The sequence below is a fragment of the Notothenia rossii genome (genome assembly GCF_949606895.1).
Source record: "Notothenia rossii genome assembly, chromosome: 7".
Lineage (NCBI taxonomy): Eukaryota > Metazoa > Chordata > Actinopteri > Perciformes > Nototheniidae > Notothenia > Notothenia rossii.
The window spans coordinates 79,927,181-79,950,558 of record NC_136905.1 but is presented as its reverse complement, the minus strand read 5'-3'; the positions used below and the strand labels follow the sequence as shown (position 1 = coordinate 79,950,558).

Below are 23,378 nucleotides of genomic sequence, written 5' to 3'. Positions count from 1 at the left end.
TTCAGTCACACAGTCCAAATGTCTCTGTATTTTCTAGTTCTTTGTACCGTGTTTAATCTGTTTTGGGAAATGAGACATGTTCATGGTTATCTGCTGTTGTGTTTATGAGCTCTCTGTGTTTGCGTTACATTTTTCAGAAGAGAGTAGTGTTGACAGCTCGTGGCTGCTGCGTAACGACACCCTGCCGATACCGGGGGCGCTGCAGACGCCTCAGCTCACCTCCACCGTGCTCAGAGAGAACAGACCCGCAGACCACCTGCCCGACCCGGACTCAGAACCCGGCTCGGAGAACGACTTCGTCCACAAGTGAGTGAAAACACATGATAGAAGTACACTTTAACATCAAAGTCAGGGTTCCTACGGTCTTAAAACAAATGGAAAAGTCCTGGAAATAGCTGTTTTTTAAGTCTGGAACGTTGCTTGAAAAACATCAAATCCAAAAAGTTTGGAAAACTCACAGAAATCGGTACCAAGTTTTCGGTTTTTATTTTCACTTCTATCCCAAAGGGTACAAAAGGAAGACAGGTTATGAACTGTACATACACTTATTTACCAATAAGCATAAATAATAGTCTGGAATTATACACCATAACTACATTTATACAATACATATTATATAGCACTTTTGTAAGAACTAAAAGACACATTACAAAAAAAAAAATATTTAAATCAAACAAAATTCATGATTTACCGTTTTCTCATCCACCCACTTACAAATACTCATTAACACCTGACTGTGTAAACGATACGATGTTCCGCATACATGTACATATACAAACATAGTGGACATTAAGAGACATACACATATCATCATTCATACACCGTTTGAACAAACACAAATACACAGACGCACATACTGTACAGACAATGGCGACCCAATTGCACAACCCTCATGGCCAACATTTAAAAAGTACATTTCATTACATTTGACTACACTTCATTTCATGTGAATGCTAAGAAGCTTAATGGACATAGGTAAACCTGTTCATCACTGATGTAGCTCCGCCTCCTTGTTATACCAAGTTCCTCGAAGTCTTTTGAAGGTACAGTATGTTGACCCTGTGTTGGCTCCAGTCCTCAGATGCAGATGTCGTGGCTCGGCCAGCAGAAGATGGAGGAGAGGTGAACCGGAAGGACCGGACGGGCATGAATTACATCAAGGCGCGCGCAGCAACCAGGGCGTCCGGCAGACTGTGTAAGAATCGAACCGGCGAGAAAACTGATGACGTTTGATGCCTCCATTACTAGTTCTTTTTTTAAAGGTCCCCTGTTATACTGTTTTGTATCCATAGATTATAGGTCTCAGATATATACAAAACGTGGCTCCCAACACCAAACAGATCATTGCAGCATTACCCATAATCCCCTCTGTTTCAGCCCTGTTTCAAAAGTGCTGATTCCCTGGGTGTTTCTCAATCGCGAGTAAAGCTGCTGTAGAGCCACTATTTCAAGCACACTACGTCATCGAGTGCCGCCGAAGGACTGTTCCAATGTCCAGCATACTTGGAAATCTATCGAGCCCTGCGTGCTTCGTTTGGAGACATTTCGAGGCTGTACATGTGTAGACTCCGCGGTCTTAAAATCCCCACAATGCTTTGCGCACGGACCAATTTCCCCAAATCTGTGGTGGAAAATGTAAGGCGGGGCTTCTCATATGACGCACACCTGCACACTTGCTAGCCTGTTCCACTCTCTGTTTTCCGAATGCTAGGAAGTATTCTTGCCTAGCTTCTGAAGCAAGACGCTCGGCAGAAATGTGCTACCAAGGCAAGCGTACTCGAGATTGAGAAACACTCCGTGACTTTAGATGAGAGTAAGGAGCCCCTCCTCCACGCCCCTCTGAGAGAGATTTGGTTAAAAAGAAACCCAATGGTGCTCTAGGAGATTCAGGTGATAAGGTGGGGGGGGGGGGGGGGTTACCTTGGTTGCTGATTGGCTAATGGTTACACAAGCCAAAAAAAACCGTTATGACATCACAAAAGTGGCCAAAATCTGATCAGACTCATTTTCAGACAGGTTTTTATATAAATGGATCAAAAGAGAGAGAATCTTATTGTTCCTGAAACTTTCAGAGTCTCTTTACACAGAGGGGACACATGTTGATGTAGCAGAGACATGAAGAAGAGGGGACACATGTTGATGTAGAAGAGACATGAAGAAGAGGGGACACATGTTGATGTAGAAGAGACATGGAGAAGAGGGGACACATGTTGATGTAGAAGAGACATGAAGAAGAGGGGACAAATGTTGATGTAGAAAAGACATGAAGAAGAGGGGACACATGTTGATGTAGAAGAGATATGAAGAAGAGGGGACACATGTTGATGTAGAAGAGACATGAAGAAGAGGGGACACATGTTGATGTAGAAGAGACATGAAGAAGAGGGGACACATGTTGATGTAGAAGAGACATGAAGAAGAGGGGACACATGTTGATGTAGAGGAGGCATGAAGAACAGGGGACACATGTTGATGTAGAAGAGACATGAAGAAGAGGGGACACATGTTGATGTAGAAGAGACATGAAGAAGAGGGGACACGTGTTGATGTAGAAGAGACATGAAGAAGAGGGGACACATGTTGATGTAGAAGAGACATGGAGAAGAGGGGGACACATGTTGATGTAGAAGAGACATGAAGAAGAGGGGACACATGTTGATGTAGAAGAGACATGAAGAAGAGGGGACACATGTTGATGTAGAAGAGACATGAAGAAGAGGATTTTGCACGATAGGTGACCTTTAAAGAATAAAGAACTTGAGATAAAAAGATTGTAAACGGTATGTTTTGTGTTTTTCTCTCTTAATGACTTCCCGTCAGGCGTGGGTTGATGGAGGATGACGCAGAGCCGATCTTCGAGGACGTGATGATGTCATCGCGAGGACAGCTGGAGGACATGAACGAGGAGTTCGAGGACACGATGGTGATCGACCTGGTCAGTGACGCCACTTCCTCCCAGGGCCTTTCATTTAGGGCAGATAAAGATAGGAGCATTGTGTTTAGTCTTTGTGGTCTTTCTAATTCAATGTCTTCTTTTGTCTTTCTTCCTACCCAGCCGCCATCGAGGAACAGACGTGAAAGAGCAGAATTAAGACCAGACTTCTTTGACTCTGCAGCGATGATTTGAGGACGAGTCGGTGAGTAAAACTTTGACAATTTGACTCAGGAAAGTAAGAACAGCTCCAGCAATTAGGCCGTTAATTGATTAGCCAACTTACACAAAATAAAGCCCTTCCTTCTATCAATCATTTTTATATTTTTTACAAGCTAAAATGTAAAGATGAATTGCTTCCAGCCTCAAAATGTCAGCAGGTCACCATTGAAAAAGAGGTCAAAGATCTCAATGGGTTTTTCACCTGAATAAATAAAGGTTTTGAATTGAATTGAATTGTGAACTTTTAGTTTGTTTGTTTTTATACTGTCAATGAAAGTCTGAATATATTTTCAAATGTAATTTAAGGCACTGGAACATTGTAATGGACATGTTTGACTTAAGATTAGCGAAAAAAATTGTTAGTTTCAGCCCAATGTGCTAATCAGTCATCTAAAATAAGTTTCATACCGTCAGTGATTTGATTCTGTTTTAAAGACACAATATGTAGAATGTGAACTTTTCAACTCTAGCGCCCCCTAGTGGTATAAAAGAAAAGCAGCCGTGAAAGTCTGAGATCTTTTCTGTTTAAGATAATCTGACACTCTCTCTCTCTCTCTCTCTCTCTCTCCATGTTTTTAGGGTTTCAGCATGCCCATGTTCTGATCCAGGAAGAGGCAAAGATCCTGAGCTCAGGATCCACATCAGGAGTCAACAGAAGGGAGGGTCTGGGCCGTCTCACCCAGAAAAACCTGCCAATCAAACTCTTAAGAATAGGAAACAACATTGTTGAAACACTTTTCTCTTTCTGTAAGACGGGATGGAAGCATTGTTTGTCAGGTGGATCTGCTGATGGACGTGGAATCGGCCGGATCTCACCTGGAAAGTCAAGCGAGGATCGGCTGTGTTCTCACGGGCCGGAGGATCCAGAACCGAGTCCGGAATATTCAAGAGCTTCGTCTTCTCTCTAAATCATCCTCCTCTTCCTCCCTTTCCAGCCTGTTGGTTTAGCTCTTGTTAGCGGTAGCTCGGATGGCCGACGAGCACTTGCGGTTTTTACGGTTCCCTGTTACACAGATGTACAGTTATTTGGTTCAGAGCAGCCCCCTCCCCCCACCCTCCCCCCTTATTTTGGTGTCGCACTTCGAATCCGTCTGGTAGAATCTGACATAGAGAGGATATCAATACTAAGTGTTCTATATCTTTGCTCTTATTACCACCCAACGACCCCTCTCCGCCGCTCTCTGTTCGCCATCAGAGTCCTCGTGTGTGTGTGTGTGTGTGTGTGTGTGTGTGTGTGTGTGTGTGTGTGTGTGTGTGTGTGTGTGTGTGTGTGTGTGTGTGTGTGTGTGTGTGTGTGTGTGTGTGTGTGTGTGTGTGTGTGTGTGTGTGCGTTGGTGATGGTTGAGTAGTTGCGTGACGTCAAAGTGAAGGAGAAGCCACCCCCCCCCCCCCCCTCTCAGATCTCGGATAAGTTTTTGAAGTTTAAAAAAAAAAGGAAATAAACATATTTTTAATTCTGTAGCTTTAGTACTAAAGTTTTAAATCAAGTGTGTCTTTGTTTCTGTCGGATGTTTGTACAGCTTTTTCTCGAATATGTATCTTGTTTGTTGCCAAATTGTGGCCTACATACTTACGGTATATTCCTTCCCCTACACCTGTGTCTCATATCTAACGGTTACCAAGCTCAGAGTGTTGCTGTGGGATCTCTTTAAGCGCTGTATGGTCTGATTGTAGTCGTTTCACAGTTCAGTATTTACAGCAAACTATCATTTTGTTCATTTTACAGGTTACATTTCTACGCCTGTCTCAGTGTTATCTGATCCAAGATGATTTGTTGTTATTCTGATTTGTTTGAATGTGTTTTGAATGTTTCCAGCCATATCGTTGTTCACGCTCCGTCGGTTAATCAATCATCCACCTCTCCCCCTGGCTGGCTTGGCAGTCCTCCTGTAAATATCAGAGACAATTGGATCTTTCCTGCAGTGCAGTTGACATCAGTTGCCCTTAAATGCTCTAAACGCCTGTTTTTTTCTTCTGTGAACCTAAATTCTTTTTAATAAAATAAAATCTGTATTCGATTTATGGACAAGTGTTTGAGTGTGCCTTTTGTTTCACAGCCCAGAGTTCAACACTTTGCCAACGTTGACCCATTACTGTGTAGCACCTCATTTTCACCCTTGATACAGTTGTTACCGTAATTTTCGGACTATAAACCGCACCTGAATATAAACTGCAGCAGCGGCATACCACTCTCGGTTCCACTTTTACTTTTGCGCGCTACCTGTCTCCCTCTTTTCCGGCCTCCAGCTTTTCCTGCTGGAACCCGCCGCTTAAAGGTTGGGGTCCGCGGACCGGCCATAGAGCCCATAGAGTTAAAGGTGTTGGCCGTTAGCTGTAAAAATCCATAGATTAGCCGCACCGTTATATAAACCGCAGCGTCGAAAAATAGGGAAAAAGGCGCGGCTTATAGTCCGAAAATTACGGTAGTTACATTTGACAAAACAATCTGAACTCAAGTCTCTTGCCCTCAAACTGTAGATATTCAGACTCTCCGTGATTTTCCGTGCTCCTCTCATCCATGATGTCTGAACTAAAGTTGTCGGAATCGATCTCCTGATGAAGACTGTGATACAGTCCAAAGCTCTAGGGAAAGTAAGTGAACCTCGAGGCAAAAATATTGTATAAATAAACGGTATAATACAACATGTTAAGTTGTCAAACCTCTCTTTTCTCCAAGGATTTAACAACTGCAGTGAAAGCATTAAAAGATTTGTTTCCCGCTCACTGTAGAACATCTCTTAACGGACACAAGCTCGACATCTTTTCATCAAGCTAGCTAGATATCTCTCTGCAAAATATCTTAAAAGTAGGGTAGGTAAGAATGGAGAAACCAGCTCGAGTGCGCTAGAATTTGAAAGTACGCAGCCGAAAAAAATCTGCCCCTTCTTTCAGACTTCCTTACAGAGCCCCTCCTCCAACACACACGAACGCGCACATGACCAATGAGGGCACGAGATACGTTTGTGCACAGATGGAAGGCTGACAGGCAGGTAGGCCATCCAGTTATTTTAGTCGGGCCGGCTCAGATGATTGGTCGTGCTTTTTACAGCGCCACGGCTTCCACAGATGACTTTTTTTTTAATGTATTCATTGCTATCGGGATGTTAAGAGCATTCCATGGAATATAACAAAAAGTTTTTCTGAAGTTTATTACCTACCCCGCCTTTAAGTGTATTTCCCAAACTCTTACTTCTAATTCGTTGTTTTAACATTTCTGCTCTTTGTGAATTTCACTTACACTCTCGAAAACCAATATTATACTTATATACACACACACTCACACTCTTGTAATTTCTGCAGATCGAATCGTTGCATTGGTTGAAGTGAACAAAAACAGAAACATGATATTGAGTCCATGATTTATTTTACAAATGGCAGAGGCTGCCAGAGAAGAAAAGGCACAGTTCCATGTTGTGAGGATGACCTAAACACAGGGAGTGTCACAAACACTACGGTTCACACCACAAACTTCAACAACTAAATACAGAACATAAGCAACACTATTGTCATGAACAGACAATAAAAACAGACATGTTTGAATTTCCACTCTACGACCATGTGACAGTTTAGTTGCTCGTGTCCGTTCAGTGACACATAATCTACTCCTTTTAGATCAAATCTTGTTCTCAAACATGTCAAATCAAACAAACAGTAGTGTCCAATGTGTACTGACATACAAGTATCTTGAATGTGTATAACAGCTTGTATCCTGGTCAGGTACTGGAAATGAGTTAGGGGTTTCTATATCAAGGGTAAAGTTGTAAAGACACACCTGCTGATTTTGTTGACAGAGCACCAATATTTTCCCCAAAAACTTGAAAATGACACTACTAATGCCATATTACAATATCCAAAATCTAGAATGATATCGACATATTGCCCTGGTTCAAAACGTAATCTGATTTTATTTATTGGGATGCTACCACGCACTAACATAATCAGGTAGTGTATCTTTAAGTGCTGCTTCAGTGGAGTGGTGAATGACAAAACACAATCTGCTTACAGGCTACCCAAGTCCTAACCACGGGAACTAGTGCAGTTCATTCGGATGTGAAGTCAGTATCAGTGAACTCCCACAGCGAGCCTTCAGAGAGAGTTCATGAGGAAACAGTTTGTGTTGGATCACAGAGGAATGTTGGCGTGTTTCTTCCAGGGGTTCTTCTGCTTCTTGCTGGCCAGCACCTCCAGATCTCTGCAGATCTTCTTGCGAGTTGTTGACGGTTCGATTATGTCATCCACAAAACCTGAAACAAAGCATTTCAGCTCAAGGTCAGTACCAGGTGTGTATTAGGGATGGGAATTTGAAAGCAAATGTATATTCGAATATTCGACCCCCGAAAAAACGGTTAACTGAAATGTACATATCCTATAAAAAAAAAAAGTGGGAAAAATGTTGACAAAAAAATAAATACAATTAATTTTCAATTAAAGAGGGATCATACACGAACAACACAACGGGTTAGGGTAACGCCTATGCACAGAATGCAGCTATTCAATACTCATTCTTGTTTAAGAATATGAGCATGTCTACTCGAGGCGATTCACAATCAGGCCAGCTGTAGAGAAGACCCTCTCAGCTGGAATTTGGGCATAAGATGAGGTTTGAGTCTGCGTGACCTGCGTGTAGGGAGAGGCAGCAGCCATATCATTAGAACTAGCTAGATCTGATGGATTTGGACAAAAACGCGAGTGAAGTATAACCGGACGCGAGAGAGAGAGAGAGATCAGCACCTGCAGCTCTGCCCGCTGTGAGGGACCGGTGAGCGGAGCAAAACACACCTTTAGACCTAACACACTTAGCTATGGCACTGCCGTATACATTGAATTATTCCATTTGATCATATGTAATCAACTTAGGCATCCCTCCCAACAAAAACAATTACAATACAAATATTCATAACTCATATTCTCATTTTGAATATTCGATGAATCGTTCCCATCCCTAGTGTGTATGGTTTATATTTGTGTGTGGAGTCTAAGCACAATCAGGGATGATGGTGAGAGATTTAGCATCGCTATAAAGCCGTAAAAGTTACCTCTGACAGCAGCTGGGAAAGGGTTGGCGAACTTCTCCACGTATTCAGCCTCTGCCTCAACCTGGTTCTCCTTTCCTCTGAAGATAATCTGAACAGCACCCTGAGAAAGAAAGAAAGAAAGAAAGAGACCATCATGCACACGGTCAAATCGAACAAAGGAACAATAGAAAGAACGGAAACAGTGACTGTTCGTACCTTGGCGCCCATGACCGCCACCTCAGCTGTGGGCCAGGCGTAGTTCATGTCTCCTCTCAAGTGTTTGGAGCTCATCACGTCATACGCTCCTCCGTAAGCCTGAGAGCCACACACACACACACACACACACACACACACACACACACACACACACACACACACACACACACACACACACACACACACACACACACACACACACACACACACACACACACACACACACACACACACACACACACACACACACACACACACACACACACACACACACACACACACACACACACACACACACACACACACACACACACACACACACACACACACACACACACACACCTTGTAGTTATTACAATGCTTGTAAAATGTATAATTTATTGTTAGGCACCTGCAGGAAGTGTTAGAATAAAGTCAGTCGGGCTCACTCAGCATTCAAACATCAGGTTTCAGCAAAGTTTAATAGTCGCTCTTATTCTACATTTTGGTCAGCTACAAATGCTTCTTTACAAACCTTTAACTTCGAGCATTTCTCTTTTCATGACATGCTTCAAAAGCAGCTTCTTCCCCTTTGCAATACGGACACTAAATGGACTCTAAATAACCCCAATGAACAATCACAATCAATCACACCTTGAACTTTATGCATATATGTCATGATGTATGTATTTGCCCTGTGCTGTACTTTTTATTGTATGTTGAATTGTATGGAACAAGCTGTAATAATCTGCACTGAACACGAATTCCACCAGCTTGGCTGTGTGGTCATTAAAGATTCTAATCTAAAAATGTTGTTCACGCACCTTTCTGGTGATGATGGTGATTTTGGGGACGGTGGCCTCCGCGAAGGCGTACAGCAGCTTGGCTCCGTGTCGGATGATGCCTCCGTACTCCTGAGCGGTTCCTGTGGACCCCCGGCACAGCAGTTATTACATAATAAGCATAAGAGGAAATGGTCCGATGTGACAGCAGCTCTATTTCAATGCAATAACAATGTCTGCGCGCATGTGAGGTAACCCCGTTTTTGTCTTGTGTGTATAGTTGACATTATATCCTGGATAGATCCCTGACTTCATCCCTCATCCAAACTGTAGAGTGTATTAACTTTACTTTATCAATGATCTTGTGATTACTCTCTCCTGAGCTGGCAGCTAGATTTCTTTCTGCTTTTGTGCAGACTAACGGCCCGTCCACACAGCAGCGTTAAAAAAATCTTCAACGCTTCTGCCCATTGACTTTGAATGGGGTGACGTCACTTTGCCTCGCTTTCCGCCGAACTGCATTGTGGGGAAGCAAAGCGAGGATTTCCAGGATTTAAAAGTTGAGCAATGTTCAACTTTTGAAGCTGAGCTGGAAGCGTCAGCCAATCAAATCTCGTTTATGCAAATCTGACAGTACAAGCGCTAGGCACCACGTGTAAGCTGGGAGAGCCATACCGCAGTTCATTTCCTCATTTTCCAAACGAGAAATTACGGTAGCAAATCACCCGGTTCTTTACGACCAGAACTATTTACCGGGATACAAACCGGAGGAGCCAGGCTGTTTGGGGAGTTTATATATATATATATATATATATATATATATATATATATATATATATATATATATATTGCTCGCATAAAATCCCCGGCGTTTTTTGCTTTGTATGTCGGAGGCGGGAGATTCATGGGATTGGTTGTTGGTCGCAAAAAATCCCCAAGCTCTCAGACACGCCCATCTCCAAGATTTTCAAGATTTTTTTAAAGCAGCTGTGTGGACGGGCCGTGAGACTCACCTTGCAGACAAAAGCATTCTCTTGTATAATTCACAGCAGCAGAGAGACTCACAACAAAATCCTTGGTACATTCCTAACCAGATTAAACTGTATGTATGTATGTATGGCCAATTACTGGATTACTCTGTGCATTGTACAGTACATTTTCAAAGAGTACCTGGCAGGAAGCCCGGCACATCCACAAAGGTGATGATGGGAATATTGAAAGCGTCACAGAAGCGTACAAAGCGCGCTCCCTTCACTGAGGAGTTGATGTCCAGACAGCCTGATGAAGGAGACGGACATTAGGGCTGAATAGCAAGAATATCTCCCCCCCCCCATTCTATTAGCCCTCTTATTGTTGGTCCTTCAATTATTCTACTTACCAGAAGCTACTTTGGGCTGGTTACCCACAATGCCTACGGTGCGTCCGTTCATGCGGGCGAATCCCACCACGATGTTTTTGGCGTAGTTGGGCATGATCTCAAAGAAGTCGCTCTCATCCACGATCTGAAGAGATGCAAGAAGAAAGGAAGCTTTTACTACCGGAGGAATTTGAATGAGATGTGGTTTCATATTTCAGAGTGTGCACGTACTGCATGAATGATGTCCAACATGTCGTAGGCTTTAGTCGTCTCAAACGGGACGATGGTGTCCAACGAATGTACAAGACGATTGCTGGAATGGACAAAAAAAATACATATATTTGCTATTAATGATCATTTCTTTTTTTCTTCTTGTAAGTGAAGGTCAGCTGATTGGCTACCTGCTGTCGTGGCACTCCCTGATGGGGGCGGGGTCCTGATTGCTGAGCGGCAGGAAGTTGAAGAACTCTCGCACGTTGAGCAACGCTTCAACGTCATCCTCAAAAGCCCGGTGAGCCACTCCTAAAAACCAAACATGACATTTTGTTCAGACTTTGAACACATTATTTTGAACTAGGTTGAAATAAGCAGCAGACACTTTTTACGCTGCTATGGACAATCCTGCACTAATGTACATTCTCATAATATTAAAGTGACTGCTATTTTGTATAGATTGATTGTTGTGTTTTTATTTAGGTCTTAATGTGTGCAGATTTAAAAGTGTGTGTGTGTGTGTGTGTGTGTGTGTGTGTGTGTGTGTGTGTGTGTGTGTGTGTGTGTGTGTGTGTGTGTGTGTCTATATATACATACACACACACATTTGCATACATTTTTATATACATTTGTTTTTATATTTGGGATTGTGGGAAACGGTATTTCATTCTCTCCGTCTGTACTAGGGCTGAACGATAAATCGATTTTAAATCAAAATCGCGATTTTAAATGATGCGATTATCAAATTGCAAAGCCTGGTTTATTTTTTTTATTTTTTCCTTCTTGTGTATCAGCCATTGTTAACCAATCAGAAGTGGCCCATGATAGAAGGTGATAGACAGATTGATCCAATCACCTGCCAAGTATTTTTGAAAGTGCCTGCCCTTTCCAAATGGCTTCCAATGGAGCTTTAGATGGTTTGGTGAATCAAACCATCTGAGTCAGGTTAGTAATGCTCCATCACATGTTTTCTATTACAGGGTGAATCTTAAACTGAAGCTTGACTTTAAAGCAACCCAACAGAAGTTTCATGTAAGTTGAGTTCTTTCACTCGTAGCTCGGGCTGCGGGGGTGCTAGAGACGGGAGGACGTTGACACGACCTTCCTAACCGGAGATATGGCCACATTTTACAATAAACTTCCGTTGGGTCGCTTAAAAACAAATATCGCAAATCGAATCGCAATATTTGTCAGAAAAATCACAATTAGATTTTTTCCTAAAATCGTGCAGCTCTAGTCTGTACACACAAACTGAAGGATTGACAATAAAGTTGACTTAATGATGTGTGACACAGAGACATCAGAAGCTAACCGGAGACGGTGGTGTGAGTTTTGGCTCCGCCGAGCTCCTCCTGGGTCACGTCTTCATTGGTGACAGATTTCACCACATCGGGTCCAGTGATGAACAGGTATGATGTGTCCTACACACACACACACACACACACACACACACACACACACACACACACACACACACACACACACACACACACACACACACACACACACACACACACACACACACACACACACACACACACACACACACACACACACACACACACACACACACACACACACACACACACACACACACACACACACACACACACACACACACACACACACACACACACACACACACACACGTCAAATTTAACATGTATATTTATTTTCTTGTTTATTTCTAGTTTTTATTGTAAAATGCCTTTTTTTATGCTGCTGCAACACAAAACATTTCCCAAATTGGGATCAATAAAGTACCATCTTATCTTATCGCCTTAAACTGTAACTTTTGTGTCCACAATTAACTAAAATGAGAAGAATGCGACTATGTGTGTAAAGTGACAGATATTTGATCACAATTCTGCTTAGGGGTAAGGAAGCAGCACCAACGAACAACCAATGGGTAACAATTGTGGAAGAAATCTTTTTGATGGAAAAACTGACTTAGTGAATTGAGATTGCAAGAAACACAACTCAACAGAAAGTGGGAAGAATCGACTCTTTAAGACTCAAAACAAAGACATTTGACTGAAACAATAGATAATACATACATGTATCTTCAAGACTAGAATAACATGAAGACATATCCCTAGCCTTTTATTTGTATTTTGCCTTGTTGGCCTCTTGTTACATGATTGTAATGTTGTTGTAACCAGCTTGTTATTGTCATGTATAATGTAACAATAAAGATTGAAACAAAACAAAAAAAATGTTTTGAAGAATGCTGACACTTTGATAGCACTAAACATTTTTAAACAATAACATGATGATCAATGGATTGTTATATTTTTGTATATATAAATGGATGTGTGTGCAGCTGCCTACCTTAACCATGAAGGTGAAGTCTGTGAGGGCGGGGGAGTAGACGGCTCCTCCGGCACAGGGCCCCATGATGAGAGAGATCTGAGGCACGACTCCTGAAGCCATCACATTCCTCTGGAAAAGTAAACATTTGATTACATTTTTCATTCATAGTGCCCGAAAAACCCTTCACCTCCAGCTGTGTGGATTTAAGAAAACTTTTAAAAACAGGAACAAGGACATTTGACCCCGGACTAAAACTAAATAAAAGGAAACATAGCTAACAAATTGAATACTCATTTGTAAATTCAACCAAGTATTACATTCAGCATGATACAGAGATCTTGAAGCATTACTACAGTACTACCTGGTACAAGTGTTTGTCAACAGCTTTAAAATCAAAACTGCTCCACTTGTTAAAAATGTGCTCAAAGATTGTTGGTCAACCCTGTCAGAGACTTCATGACTCAGCATACCATAATAACCTCGTGAGGCTGTCCAACAACATCCTCTGGGACCCAAAGCATGTTCTGAACAGAGAATATGAACTGCTACCATCTAATGGAGATTCAATCAAGTCAGACTGAAGCATCCTTTGTGCTCCAGCCAATCCTCTCAGTAAACACAGAGCTGAGTCCAGATCAAATGCACGCTGAAGGCTCTGTTACCTCATTCACACCAACGGTGTTTCAGGGCCCGTTCGGAGCTGGAGCTTGAAAAGCACCGGGTTTTCCTGTTCACACCGCAGCGGAGCAGCCTCTTAGCTCCGGAATCCGGTTTGTTTAGAGCACCAAAAAATTGTCCGGCCAGAGCAAAAGCACCGCATACGTCACGCTTACGTCGAGGCAGGGGCAGGGGCGGGATCAACTCCTGAACAACAACAAAAATCTGGCGTTTTATCCAGTTTGTACACAACGATGGAGAAACTTAACAAGCAGCAGTGGTCCACTGAAGAGACCAGCTACCTACTGGGAATCTGGTCTTCTGAAGAGGTACAGAGGAAGCTGGAGCACAATCGGCCATTGTTTTTGTTGTCGGTGTCAGCTGTGAGGGGTTTCCGCGCGGTTTGGCTTTATGAAGCAGGCACGCAAACGGTTACGTCATGACGCAAACGATGACGCAATGACGCAGCACCAGTCGGACTCTGGGCGGTGTGAAAAGAGCCGGAGCTAAACCGAAGAACCGGTTCTGAACCTGAAACCTCTAGCACGGAGCTTGAACCGGAGTTGCGTTGGTGTGAATGAGGCATCAGAGCAGGTTCTCTCTCAGTGATCGAGCTGTTATGTTCAATGTTGTTGTTTATTTTCCATGTATTGTGTCTTGATATCTGTCTATGTTGATGTTACACATGGAGCAGCTGCGATGCAAGTCAAATATCATACTTGATCTGACCAATGAAGTTTTATTGTATCGTATCGTATTATAAGTATGATTTTTGATATCATGACTTAAGCCAATGAGCAGTCTGATGCAAAGGCTCTTTAAAAAATAACCATACCAGGAAAATATCTGCATATCCAGCCAGAGACTCCACTCCTTCCTGGATCCGAGCTCCTCCAGAGTCGTTCAACCCGATGACCGGCGCTCCAACCATCATGGCCTGGTCCATTATCTGAGCACAGAACATTTAAACGTTGTTCAGCAAAAAAAAAAGATTTATAAAAAAGGTCTGAGAGCAAACAGAGAAAACCCAGATAAACCCACAGACATAAAGAAATTTGCTTTGATGAAGTGAATGTTTGCTGAGGGTATAGACATGTTGAAGAGGCCTCCAACAGTGCAACACAATACAACAGATACAATAGTACAAGTACATAAGTAAAATTGAATATAATAGAAACAGAATATAATAGAAACTGTGCAGAGTAGTCTATATACAGTCATTTGAATATTGATATTTATGTGAGTTGCAAAAGTTCAGGTGTTTAACATTCTTATGGCCTGTGGGATGAAACTGTCCCTGATTTCTATTTATTGAGTGTTTGGTTCACAAACTGAATTTGGGTTTACCTTACAAATCTTCTGTGCATGGGCTCCAGACAAACTGCCACCAAACACTGTGAAGTCCTGAGAGAAACAGAAAGATGGAGAGAATATTAAAACAGGTGAAACAAAGCTTATGTTTGAAACACTGTAGGATAATTGCAGTATAGTTAAACATTGTACCTGACTGAATACATAAACCAGCCTGCCGTTGATCCTGCCATGGCCCGTCACCACGCTGTCACCCGCAAACTATGACAGAGATAAAGACAAATAGGTATACTAAACCCCAGAGGAGAAGGTATTGTCTCATTTCCAGTGGATAAAACATGACGCTGATGATTTGTGTTCTTTGTGTGAGCCGTTACCTTGTTCCTATCCTGCTCCATGCCGAAGTCAGAGCAGCGATGCTCCACGAACATGTCCGACTCCACGAAGGACTCGGGGTCCAGCAGAAGATCCACTCGCTCCCTGGCTGTTAGCTTACCCTGCAACACAGAACGCCAAACAACACATTCACCCAGAAGCACAATGCACTACAGTAGCATGCTTTGACAATACACACCATGACACCACCCAAATGTGCAGCTGGAACCCATTCATTGATACATTCATAATCCTCAATCTGATTTCAGCCCCCATCCCTTTTTACGTGCCCCCCCCCCCCCCCCCCTAGGATACATGGCTATTATATTGTTATCATATCATTCTAATTGTGTCATCTATTACTCTCTTTTTGTCCACACACACACACACACACACACACACACACACACACACACACACACACACACACACACACACACACACACACACACACACACACACACACACACACACACACACACACACACACACACACACACACACACACACACACACACACACACACACACACACACACACACACACACACACACACACAGTTTTCATGTTCTTGTTTTGTCTCTATGAATATGTTGTAATTTGTTTTTACTTGTAAATGCTCCTTATTGTCTTCTATGTATATGTGACTCTGTACTTGTATGCATTTGTCTTGTAACTCCTATATCACTACATTTAAAAATAAAAAGGAAAGCTGCTTTATTGCGAAGTAAATGTTGTTATAGAACTAGAGATATGTCTGTATAACTAAATACATATTAACTTATGCAAACGTATCAATAATAACAAAGCAGCTATAGAATCCAATGATTCAATAGATATCAATATTGTCTAAATTAGGGAATAAAAAAGGAAAACGAATATTCACAAAATAAATGATGTGCAATAGGAGTGCTATAGATTAGTTATGTAAACAGAACAAGTTGGCTCTAGTAGGAATATGTGTTTGAAGGCATTATATGGAAATATGTCTCAACATACTGTATTTTATATCTAATTTTTCTTGATAACATTGGACACTGGAATGTTATGGCACCGGAATCTAATGCATTAACAACTGTGGGAATATTTAGGATTTGTCCATATTAAACTGCTGCGGAACTTGCAAGGGGGAAAGTAAGCTACTTTGTTCAAGATGTTGTTGACTAGGATAATTGGAAAGTTACTGAAGAACCACTGAGTAACTGTTAACCATAGCAACGTAAGAAAGTTGGTTTAGCCCAGAAGCAACCATTGACTTTGAGCCTTCGGGCCAGGCAACTCAACCACTTCAACAACCAGTTTCAGTGCTTTAAGTCATAAAAGCAGCACACATGTTTCCTTAAAAGCAGGCTAACATGTATAGGATATCAAATCTATGTTCACTTATTTTACCTTTTTGTGTTGTGCGTCTATTCTCTGTTGACCTCCCCCGAGCAGCGCCGCCGACCGTTTCTTGTCAATCCTCTCCTTAACGGACAGGTGGCTGACAGAATACCACCGGCAGTCCCGGTACAGGCTCGTTTGGGGCATTGTGGCAGCGACTGCGCCATGTTTCACGGGAGTCAAACTCCTGAAAGATGTCCTAAACCCGTTTAACAGACCGCAGCTTCTTCGAGCCACACTGAGAGCCGCCATCTTTGCGTCTGCGCTTTCGGGTGACAGTTCGGGCAATTTATGAAAGGCAGGATTTTGGGCCAATAGGGAATAGGGGGCGAGCCTTCGCAGCCAATAAGATAGAAGAAAGGTGTTCTAAAGGTTGAGGGGCGGGACTTTGAGATGATCCGGTTTGTTCCTGTGGTTTATCGTGGCTTGGCCTGTAGCCAGTCATCTCAAAGTAGTTAATGATATTTATTTTGCAGAATTTTGCTTGTTCGGTAGAGCTTTTGGTCATTTCGGGGCCCCTCTCACTGCTATCCATCCTTGGCATTAAACAAACACCAACATTGTCCCTATATCCCCTTACAAAGCACAATAACTCTTCTTTTTGTGTTTTATCCCTATTTAATTCACATAGGCTGATTGTTATTTATATTCTCGTGGTGAATCACTTTGACTTGTTTTTTAATTGTGCCGTATGAAAAACCTTCCCTTGTAAAGTATGCGTTGGAATATTATGATAATACTGTAACGTCCACCCGGACGTGTCGGAATGACGAGTGAAGCGTTCTCAAGTTAAAGAGGTTTATTAACAACCAACGTCTCTCATCCGTCCTTTCTCACTCTCTCTCCTCTCGCGCCAACCTCTCACTCCCCTGCACGCGCCCACACAGACACACACACACCAAACCCTCTGCTCCCCAAACCCGCCCCTACCTGCTCTCCTCACAGAAGCCTGACACAAACAGTTAACAGAACACTTGAACAATAAATGCAGATCGCTACATTGCCCCCCCCTTACTAAGTCCCTCGCCCCGAGGGAATGCATAAAAAGTCTCTGAGGTGGCCCGGGGCTCTTCTTGGTCTCTGAGGCCGCCTTGGAGTGAACACAGGCGGCTGCGCTCGCCGGCTTGGAACATCCTGTCCCGGAACAGGGGGTGAGTTTGGGGGTGGGGGTGAATGTGGGGGGTCAGCAGGGGACACAGTCAGTGAATCGGGGGAAGTGACTGTCTGGTTTCTCCTAGACGATGCTGGGGGTCTAGGCCGCGGATGTGCATCGCCTCTGTATGGGGCCAGCCGGTCCCTGTGGAGGGCCACCCGTCTCCCTCTAGGCGGCAGCTGGACCCTATAGACCACCTCTCCCAGCTTTTCCAGCACCTCGCAAGGGCCCACCCAGTGACAGTCCAACTTAGGGCACCGGCCCTTCTTTCTTCTTGGACTATACACCCACACCAGGTCCCCGGCCTTGAAGTCCCCCCCTCTAGCCCTCGTGTCATAGTTTCTTTTCTGTCTCATGCCCGCCTTCTGCAGCTGATCGCGGGCAAAGGCATGTGCTGACTCCATTCTATCCTGGAGCCTCCTGGCATATTCCGGTCCCGGAGGAACCGCTGGTGTGTCGGGGGGTCGGCCAAAAGCCATTTCTGCTGGTGTCCGCAGCTCTCGCCCCAGCATGAGCAGGGCCGGTGTGCATGAGGTGGACTCCTGCACAGCCGATCTGTAGGCCCAAAGAACAAGAGGGAGGTGCATGTCCCAATCACGCTGATGCTCCGCGGTGAGGATAGCGAGTTGTTTTCCCAGAGTCCTATTGAACCGTTCGACCAGTCCGTCACTCTGCGGGTGCAGAGGAGTAGTCCGCGTCTTTTGCATGCCCAGCCGGTCACACATAGCGGCGAACACCCTCGACTCAAAGTTTCTTCCTTGGTCGCTGTGAATGACCTCGGCCGCTCCAAATCTGGCAAACATGCCCTCCACCAGGGCACCTGCAACGGTCACCGCCTCCTGGTCTGGTATAGCATACGCCTCTGGCCATTTTGTAAAATAGTCCATGGCGGCCAGGACGTAACGGTTCCCCTTCTCTGTGCACGGGAATGGGCCCATTATGTCCACCGCCACCCTCTCCATCGGGGCCCCCACCGCTAGCTGCTGAAGCTGGGCACGTGACTGATCAGTGGGACCTTTGTACGCCGTACAAAGGTCGCAGCGGCGGCAGAAGTCCTCAACATCTCTCCTGAGCTGGCCCCAGTAACAGCTTTGGCGGAGTCGACGCAAGGTTTTGGAGACCCCAAAGTGTCCTGCCCCAGTAGTTCCATGGGAGGCCTTAAGCACTTCTTCCTTCAGCGCCCTGGGGACCACCACCTGCCACCTCTCCTCCCCCGTTGCAGGCTCTTTCCAGGCTCTCTGCAGCACTCCATCCTTCGTCCGGAGAGCCTCAAACTTTGCAACCAGTCCTTTGGTGGCAAGCGAGCACCCAGCAACTTCATTCCACAGTGGCTTTTGTCCTGACTCCACCCACCTCAGCACTGGCTGTAGGTCAGCATCCTCTTCCTGCCGCGCTCTCCATTCGGGTGAGTCGATGATCCGTGCACCTCTGCAGACCGGCTCGGCTGGTTTATGCCTGTGGTCTCGCTCCTCCTCTGCACAGAGCTCCTTTTCTTGGTCCTCTCTCTTTTCACAGTACCGACAGCCGCTGGGAGCACAGGGGCGCCGGGACAGGGCGTTAGCGTTGGTATGGCGAACCCCCGCCCTGTGCTCCACTGTGAAGACGTACGGCGCCAGTCCTTCTAGCCAGCGTGCAATCTGTCCCTCGGGCTCCTTGAAGGACATCAGCCACTGGAGGGCTGCGTGGTCAGTCCTCACTGTGAAGGACAGGCCACACAGGTAGTACCTGAAATGGCTGATTGCTCTCACAATTGCCAGCAACTCTCTGCGTGTCACACAATAGCGCCGTTCAGCTTTGTTGAAGGTTTTGCTGAAATACGCCACCACTTTTTCCCCCCCAGGCCCCACCTGGCTTAACACCGCCCCCATCCCGACGTCACTGGCGTCCGTATCCAGGACGAACGGTAGGCTGAGGTCTGGGGGAGTGAGGATGGGAGACTCCGTCAAGGCCTTCTTTAAAGAGCTGAAGGCCAGCTCACACTCTGGAGTCCAAGCAAAATCACAGTCTTTCTGTTGCAGGCGGAACAGGGGTGCAGCTATGCAAGAGAAGCCACGCACGAACCGCCTGTAGTACGACGCTAACCCAATGAAGCTCTTCAGCTCCCGCAGATTGATGGGGGCTGGCCAGTCCTTTACTGCCCGCACCTTCTCCTCCAGCGTGCTGATGCCCTCTCCTCCGACTCGGTGCCCCAGGAACTCCAACTCTCTCCTCAAGAAACAGCACTTGTCGGGGTGGAGCTTCAACCCCGCTGCTGCTATCCTCTGTAGAACCCGCCGCAGGGCTCCTAAAGCCGCCTGGAAGGAGCTACCATGGACCAGGATATCGTCCAGGTAGACCAGGCACTCCTGTCGGGGAACGTCAGCGAGCACCCTTTCCATCAGCCGCTCAAACGTGGCCGGAGCGTTGCACAGGCCGAAGGAGAGGACTCGAAACTGCCACAGCCCCCTCCCAGTGCAAAAAGCTGTCTTTGATCTGGCTTCTGGGCTGAGGGGAACTTGCCAATACCCGCTGCGCAGGTCTAAAGAGGAGAACCAGGATGAGCCAGACACCAAGTCCAAACACTCATCTATGCGGGGCAGCGGGTATGAGTCTTTCTTGGTCACACTGTTCAGCGGTCTGTAGTCCACACAAAACCTCATCTTTGAACTCTTCTTCTTATTGACCATCACAACCCCCGAGGCCCAGGGGCTGTCAGAGGGCTCAATAATGCCAGCTGACAGCATCTCATCAATAGCGCTGTCTGCTGCTGTCTGATGGGCCAGGGGAAGGCGGCGGGGGCGTGTCTTGACGGGCCGTGCGTCGCCCGTGTCGATATCGTGCTGCACCAGGTGTGTCAGGCCCACTTCCTCTTCTGTCAGAGCAAAAATGTCCTTAAACTCCCACAGCACTTGCCACAGTTCCTCCCGCTGCTCGGGTTTTAAGTCATCACAGCTGCGTTTCCACACCTCCTTCACTGCCGCCCGTCTGTCCCCCTTTAGAGCTGCAGGTTGTTGTTCCGGGGCCGGGGGCCGTACATCAACTGGAGTACGGGGTGTGGGGTTGGGGCTGGGGTTAGCATTGATGACAGGGGGCATGGCTGAAGGGGGGGGGGTTTGGGGTGGGGGAAGTGTTTCAGTCACTCTTGATGTAGGTGGGTGTGGTGTCGTGGCAAGTGTGGGGTGCACCATTTCAACTGTGGGACCCCCTGGAAAGGCCAGCGTGTTCCTCCCCAGGTCTAGCACACAGCGTGCAACCCGCAGAAAGTCAAGTCCTAATATGCAGGAGTCCTGTACTGCCGCAACCCACACCTTAACAGACACTGACAGCCCCCCCACCTGTATAACCACCACCCCTCTCGCAAGCATAGGGGCTAGCTCACCGGTTACTGTTCGCAGTTTCACCAGAGTGGGTGTCAACCGTGTCCCCGCTGGGACCACGTCCGGTCTCGTCAGTGTTGCTGTGGAGCCGGTGTCAACAAGGGCCGTCCATGGGGCCCCTGCCAGGGTGACGGGGACATGGCAGAAATCCCCCGCGTGAGTCCAGCCCACCACCCTCACAGACTCTGCGATGTCGTTTGCTTCTGGGGGAAGCGGAGCCCCGCTCCCCCCTCCGTGCAGCTGGGCTCTGTCCACTGGAGACCAGGCACGATGGGACCCAACGGTGGGGGTCTGTGACGTCCCATTTACACAGACCCGGGGGCGTTTCCCTGAATATCAGCATTCATGGGGCACCTTGTGCTAATATGGCCGACCTGGCCGCACCCCCAACACACCAGAGGACCCCGACGAGGACGGTTGCTGCCCTGCGGCGATTGCAGTGCCATAGCACGGATTAGCTCAGTCAACTCAGCCGCCCATGCTGGTTTCTCTTGTCCTGGCTCCTCCTGTCTCACCGTTCTCACAACCGGGCCGCCTCCCGTGTGCGTGCTCTCTGCCGCCCCTCCTACAACCTCTCTCTCCAACGCCAGCTCCAGTGCTTCCTGCAGAGAGCGGGGATGTGCCAGTTGTGTCTGGACGCGCAGCTCCCTGGGGGTTATGGCCCGGATAAACTGGTCCCTAGCCAGCTCGCTCTGCACCTCAGGGGACATGTGGCTGTATGCCCTTCTCGCCAGGGTTTCAATGTCATTAGCCAATATGCGGAGCGGCTCACCCGGCTGTCTCTGTCTGCTTGACAGCTCCGAACGCAGCACCCCAGGCTGGCTGCATTGTCCAAACCGCCGCTTCAGAGCCCCAACCAAGGCCCCATAGTCAGTTCTTTCCGCCGGGCTGAGCAGTAGCAAACAGGATAAAGCTTCATCTGTAATACACAGGGCCAGCTGGAGCGCCTTATTGTCCTCAGACCAGCCCACAGCCCGTGATAACAGTTCAAATTGGGCATGGAAGGCTTCCCAGTCGGCTTTACCGTTGTATTTCGGTGTTTTAACTTGGAGCCGGGCGCCGCCATCATTGTTTACAACCGGCGCCGCGCCACTCCCGGGGGAGGTCCCTGCGCCGACGTGCCGCTTCCCGCCGGCCGAGTCGAAACCGGCAGCAGCATTTAATTCACGCCATAAATTGTCTTCTGAGTCACGCCATAAGCCATCCATCTCCTCCTTGACTTTCGGACGAGCTCCGGTCCGGTTCATCTGTGCTTCCATTATTTACCGCCGATGAAGCAGAGCTAACGTTAGCCGAGTCAGTGCTAGCTGCGGCTACCGGCGATTAGCGGATAAAACTCTGTTTTTTTTGTTGTTTTTTTTTACTTCTGACACCAATGTAACGTCCACCCGGACGTGTCGGAATGACGAGTGAAGCGTTCTCAAGTTAAAGAGGTTTATTAACAACCAACGTCTCTCATCCGTCCTTTCTCACTCTCTCTCCTCTCGCGCCAACCTCTCACTCCCCTGCACGCGCCCACACAGACACACACACACCAAACCCTCTGCTCCCCAAACCCGCCCCTACCTGCTCTCCTCACAGAAGCCTGACACAAACAGTTAACAGAACACTTGAACAATAAATGCAGATCGCTACAATACTTATTGGGACCCGGCTGTAGTCGGAAAATCCCCTTATCTTACATGTCAAACATTCAGGTTTTTTCTTTTTTTTTTTAAATACGGTTAGAACAGTTTGGCTGCATGCTTATTGTTGAGCTGGACTGTATTATGTTTAAGGGGGTTACTATTGTGTCCAACCACTTAAAATAAATGAGTGGGACAGAATATTATTATTGAAACAATTAATGAATTACACATATAAGTTATAGTTTTTGACAGTGTATACAAACTGGATAATTATTCTTTGTTAAGGTTGTATTTCATTTAAAAAGTAGCAATATGTTTAACATGTAAGGCACTTGCGTGTGTAACTACCCAGAGAGAGTACATTTTTGCACAAAAAGACATTATTTCGATTCGTGAAGTAGGATACATTTAATTTATTATTTTCGGCCTCTCTTCTAAAACTGGTAAAAGTGTACCATGTACATCAAAGTTTACCTCGTGTTATAT

The 23,378-nt window shown here is 45.8% G+C and overlaps 2 protein-coding genes across 3 annotated transcripts in view; one reads left to right on the top strand and one right to left on the bottom strand.

The window, feature by feature from the left end:
* The window catches only part of stag1a (STAG1 cohesin complex component a), a 62,687-nt gene extending 57,504 nt beyond the window's left edge, over positions 1–5,183 (top strand). Inside the window, 8 exon segments of the mRNA XM_079692855.1 lie at positions 75–306; positions 1,075–1,117; positions 1,120–1,161; positions 1,164–1,195; positions 2,821–2,935; positions 3,056–3,124; positions 3,126–3,137; positions 3,734–5,183. Of these exon segments, the coding sequence (XP_079548981.1) occupies positions 75–306; positions 1,075–1,117; positions 1,120–1,161; positions 1,164–1,195; positions 2,821–2,935; positions 3,056–3,124; positions 3,126–3,137; positions 3,734–3,757 (569 nt within the window). The 3' untranslated portion in view covers positions 3,758–5,183.
* A 1,318-nt stretch (positions 5,184–6,501) lies between these two features.
* Positions 6,502–17,031, bottom strand: pccb (propionyl-CoA carboxylase subunit beta). Of its 2 annotated transcripts, XM_079640692.1 has the most exons (15): positions 16,765–17,031; positions 15,375–15,494; positions 15,190–15,258; positions 15,034–15,090; positions 14,522–14,635; positions 13,048–13,158; positions 12,029–12,137; positions 10,905–11,025; positions 10,735–10,816; positions 10,525–10,648; positions 10,317–10,424; positions 9,189–9,289; positions 8,386–8,484; positions 8,191–8,290; positions 6,502–7,398 (listed from the first exon to the last, which is right to left on the bottom strand). In XM_079640692.1, the coding sequence occupies exons 1-15, from the start codon at positions 17,005–17,007 to the stop codon at positions 7,277–7,279; spliced, it is 1,680 nt and encodes a 559-aa protein (XP_079496818.1). In that variant the 5' UTR covers positions 17,008–17,031; the 3' UTR covers positions 6,502–7,276. The 2 variants fall into 2 exon arrangements, with proteins under 2 accessions (XP_079496818.1, XP_079496817.1); XM_079640691.1 differs by having other exon boundaries at positions 15,034–15,258.
* Between the last annotated feature and the right edge of the window lie 6,347 nt (positions 17,032–23,378).

Coding starts and splice junctions, on each gene's coding strand:
- pccb (XM_079640691.1), bottom strand. CDS start 17,007: ATGGCGGCTCTCAGTGTGGCTCGAAGAAGCTGCGGTCTGTTAAACGGG. Junction 10,425..10,524: donor CCAGCCCAAAGTAGCTTCTG/GTAAGTAGAATA, acceptor CTCCTTCATCAG/GCTGTCTGGACATCAACTCC. Junction 8,291..8,385: donor TGGCGGTCATGGGCGCCAAG/GTACGAACAGTC, acceptor TTTCTTTCTCAG/GGTGCTGTTCAGATTATCTT.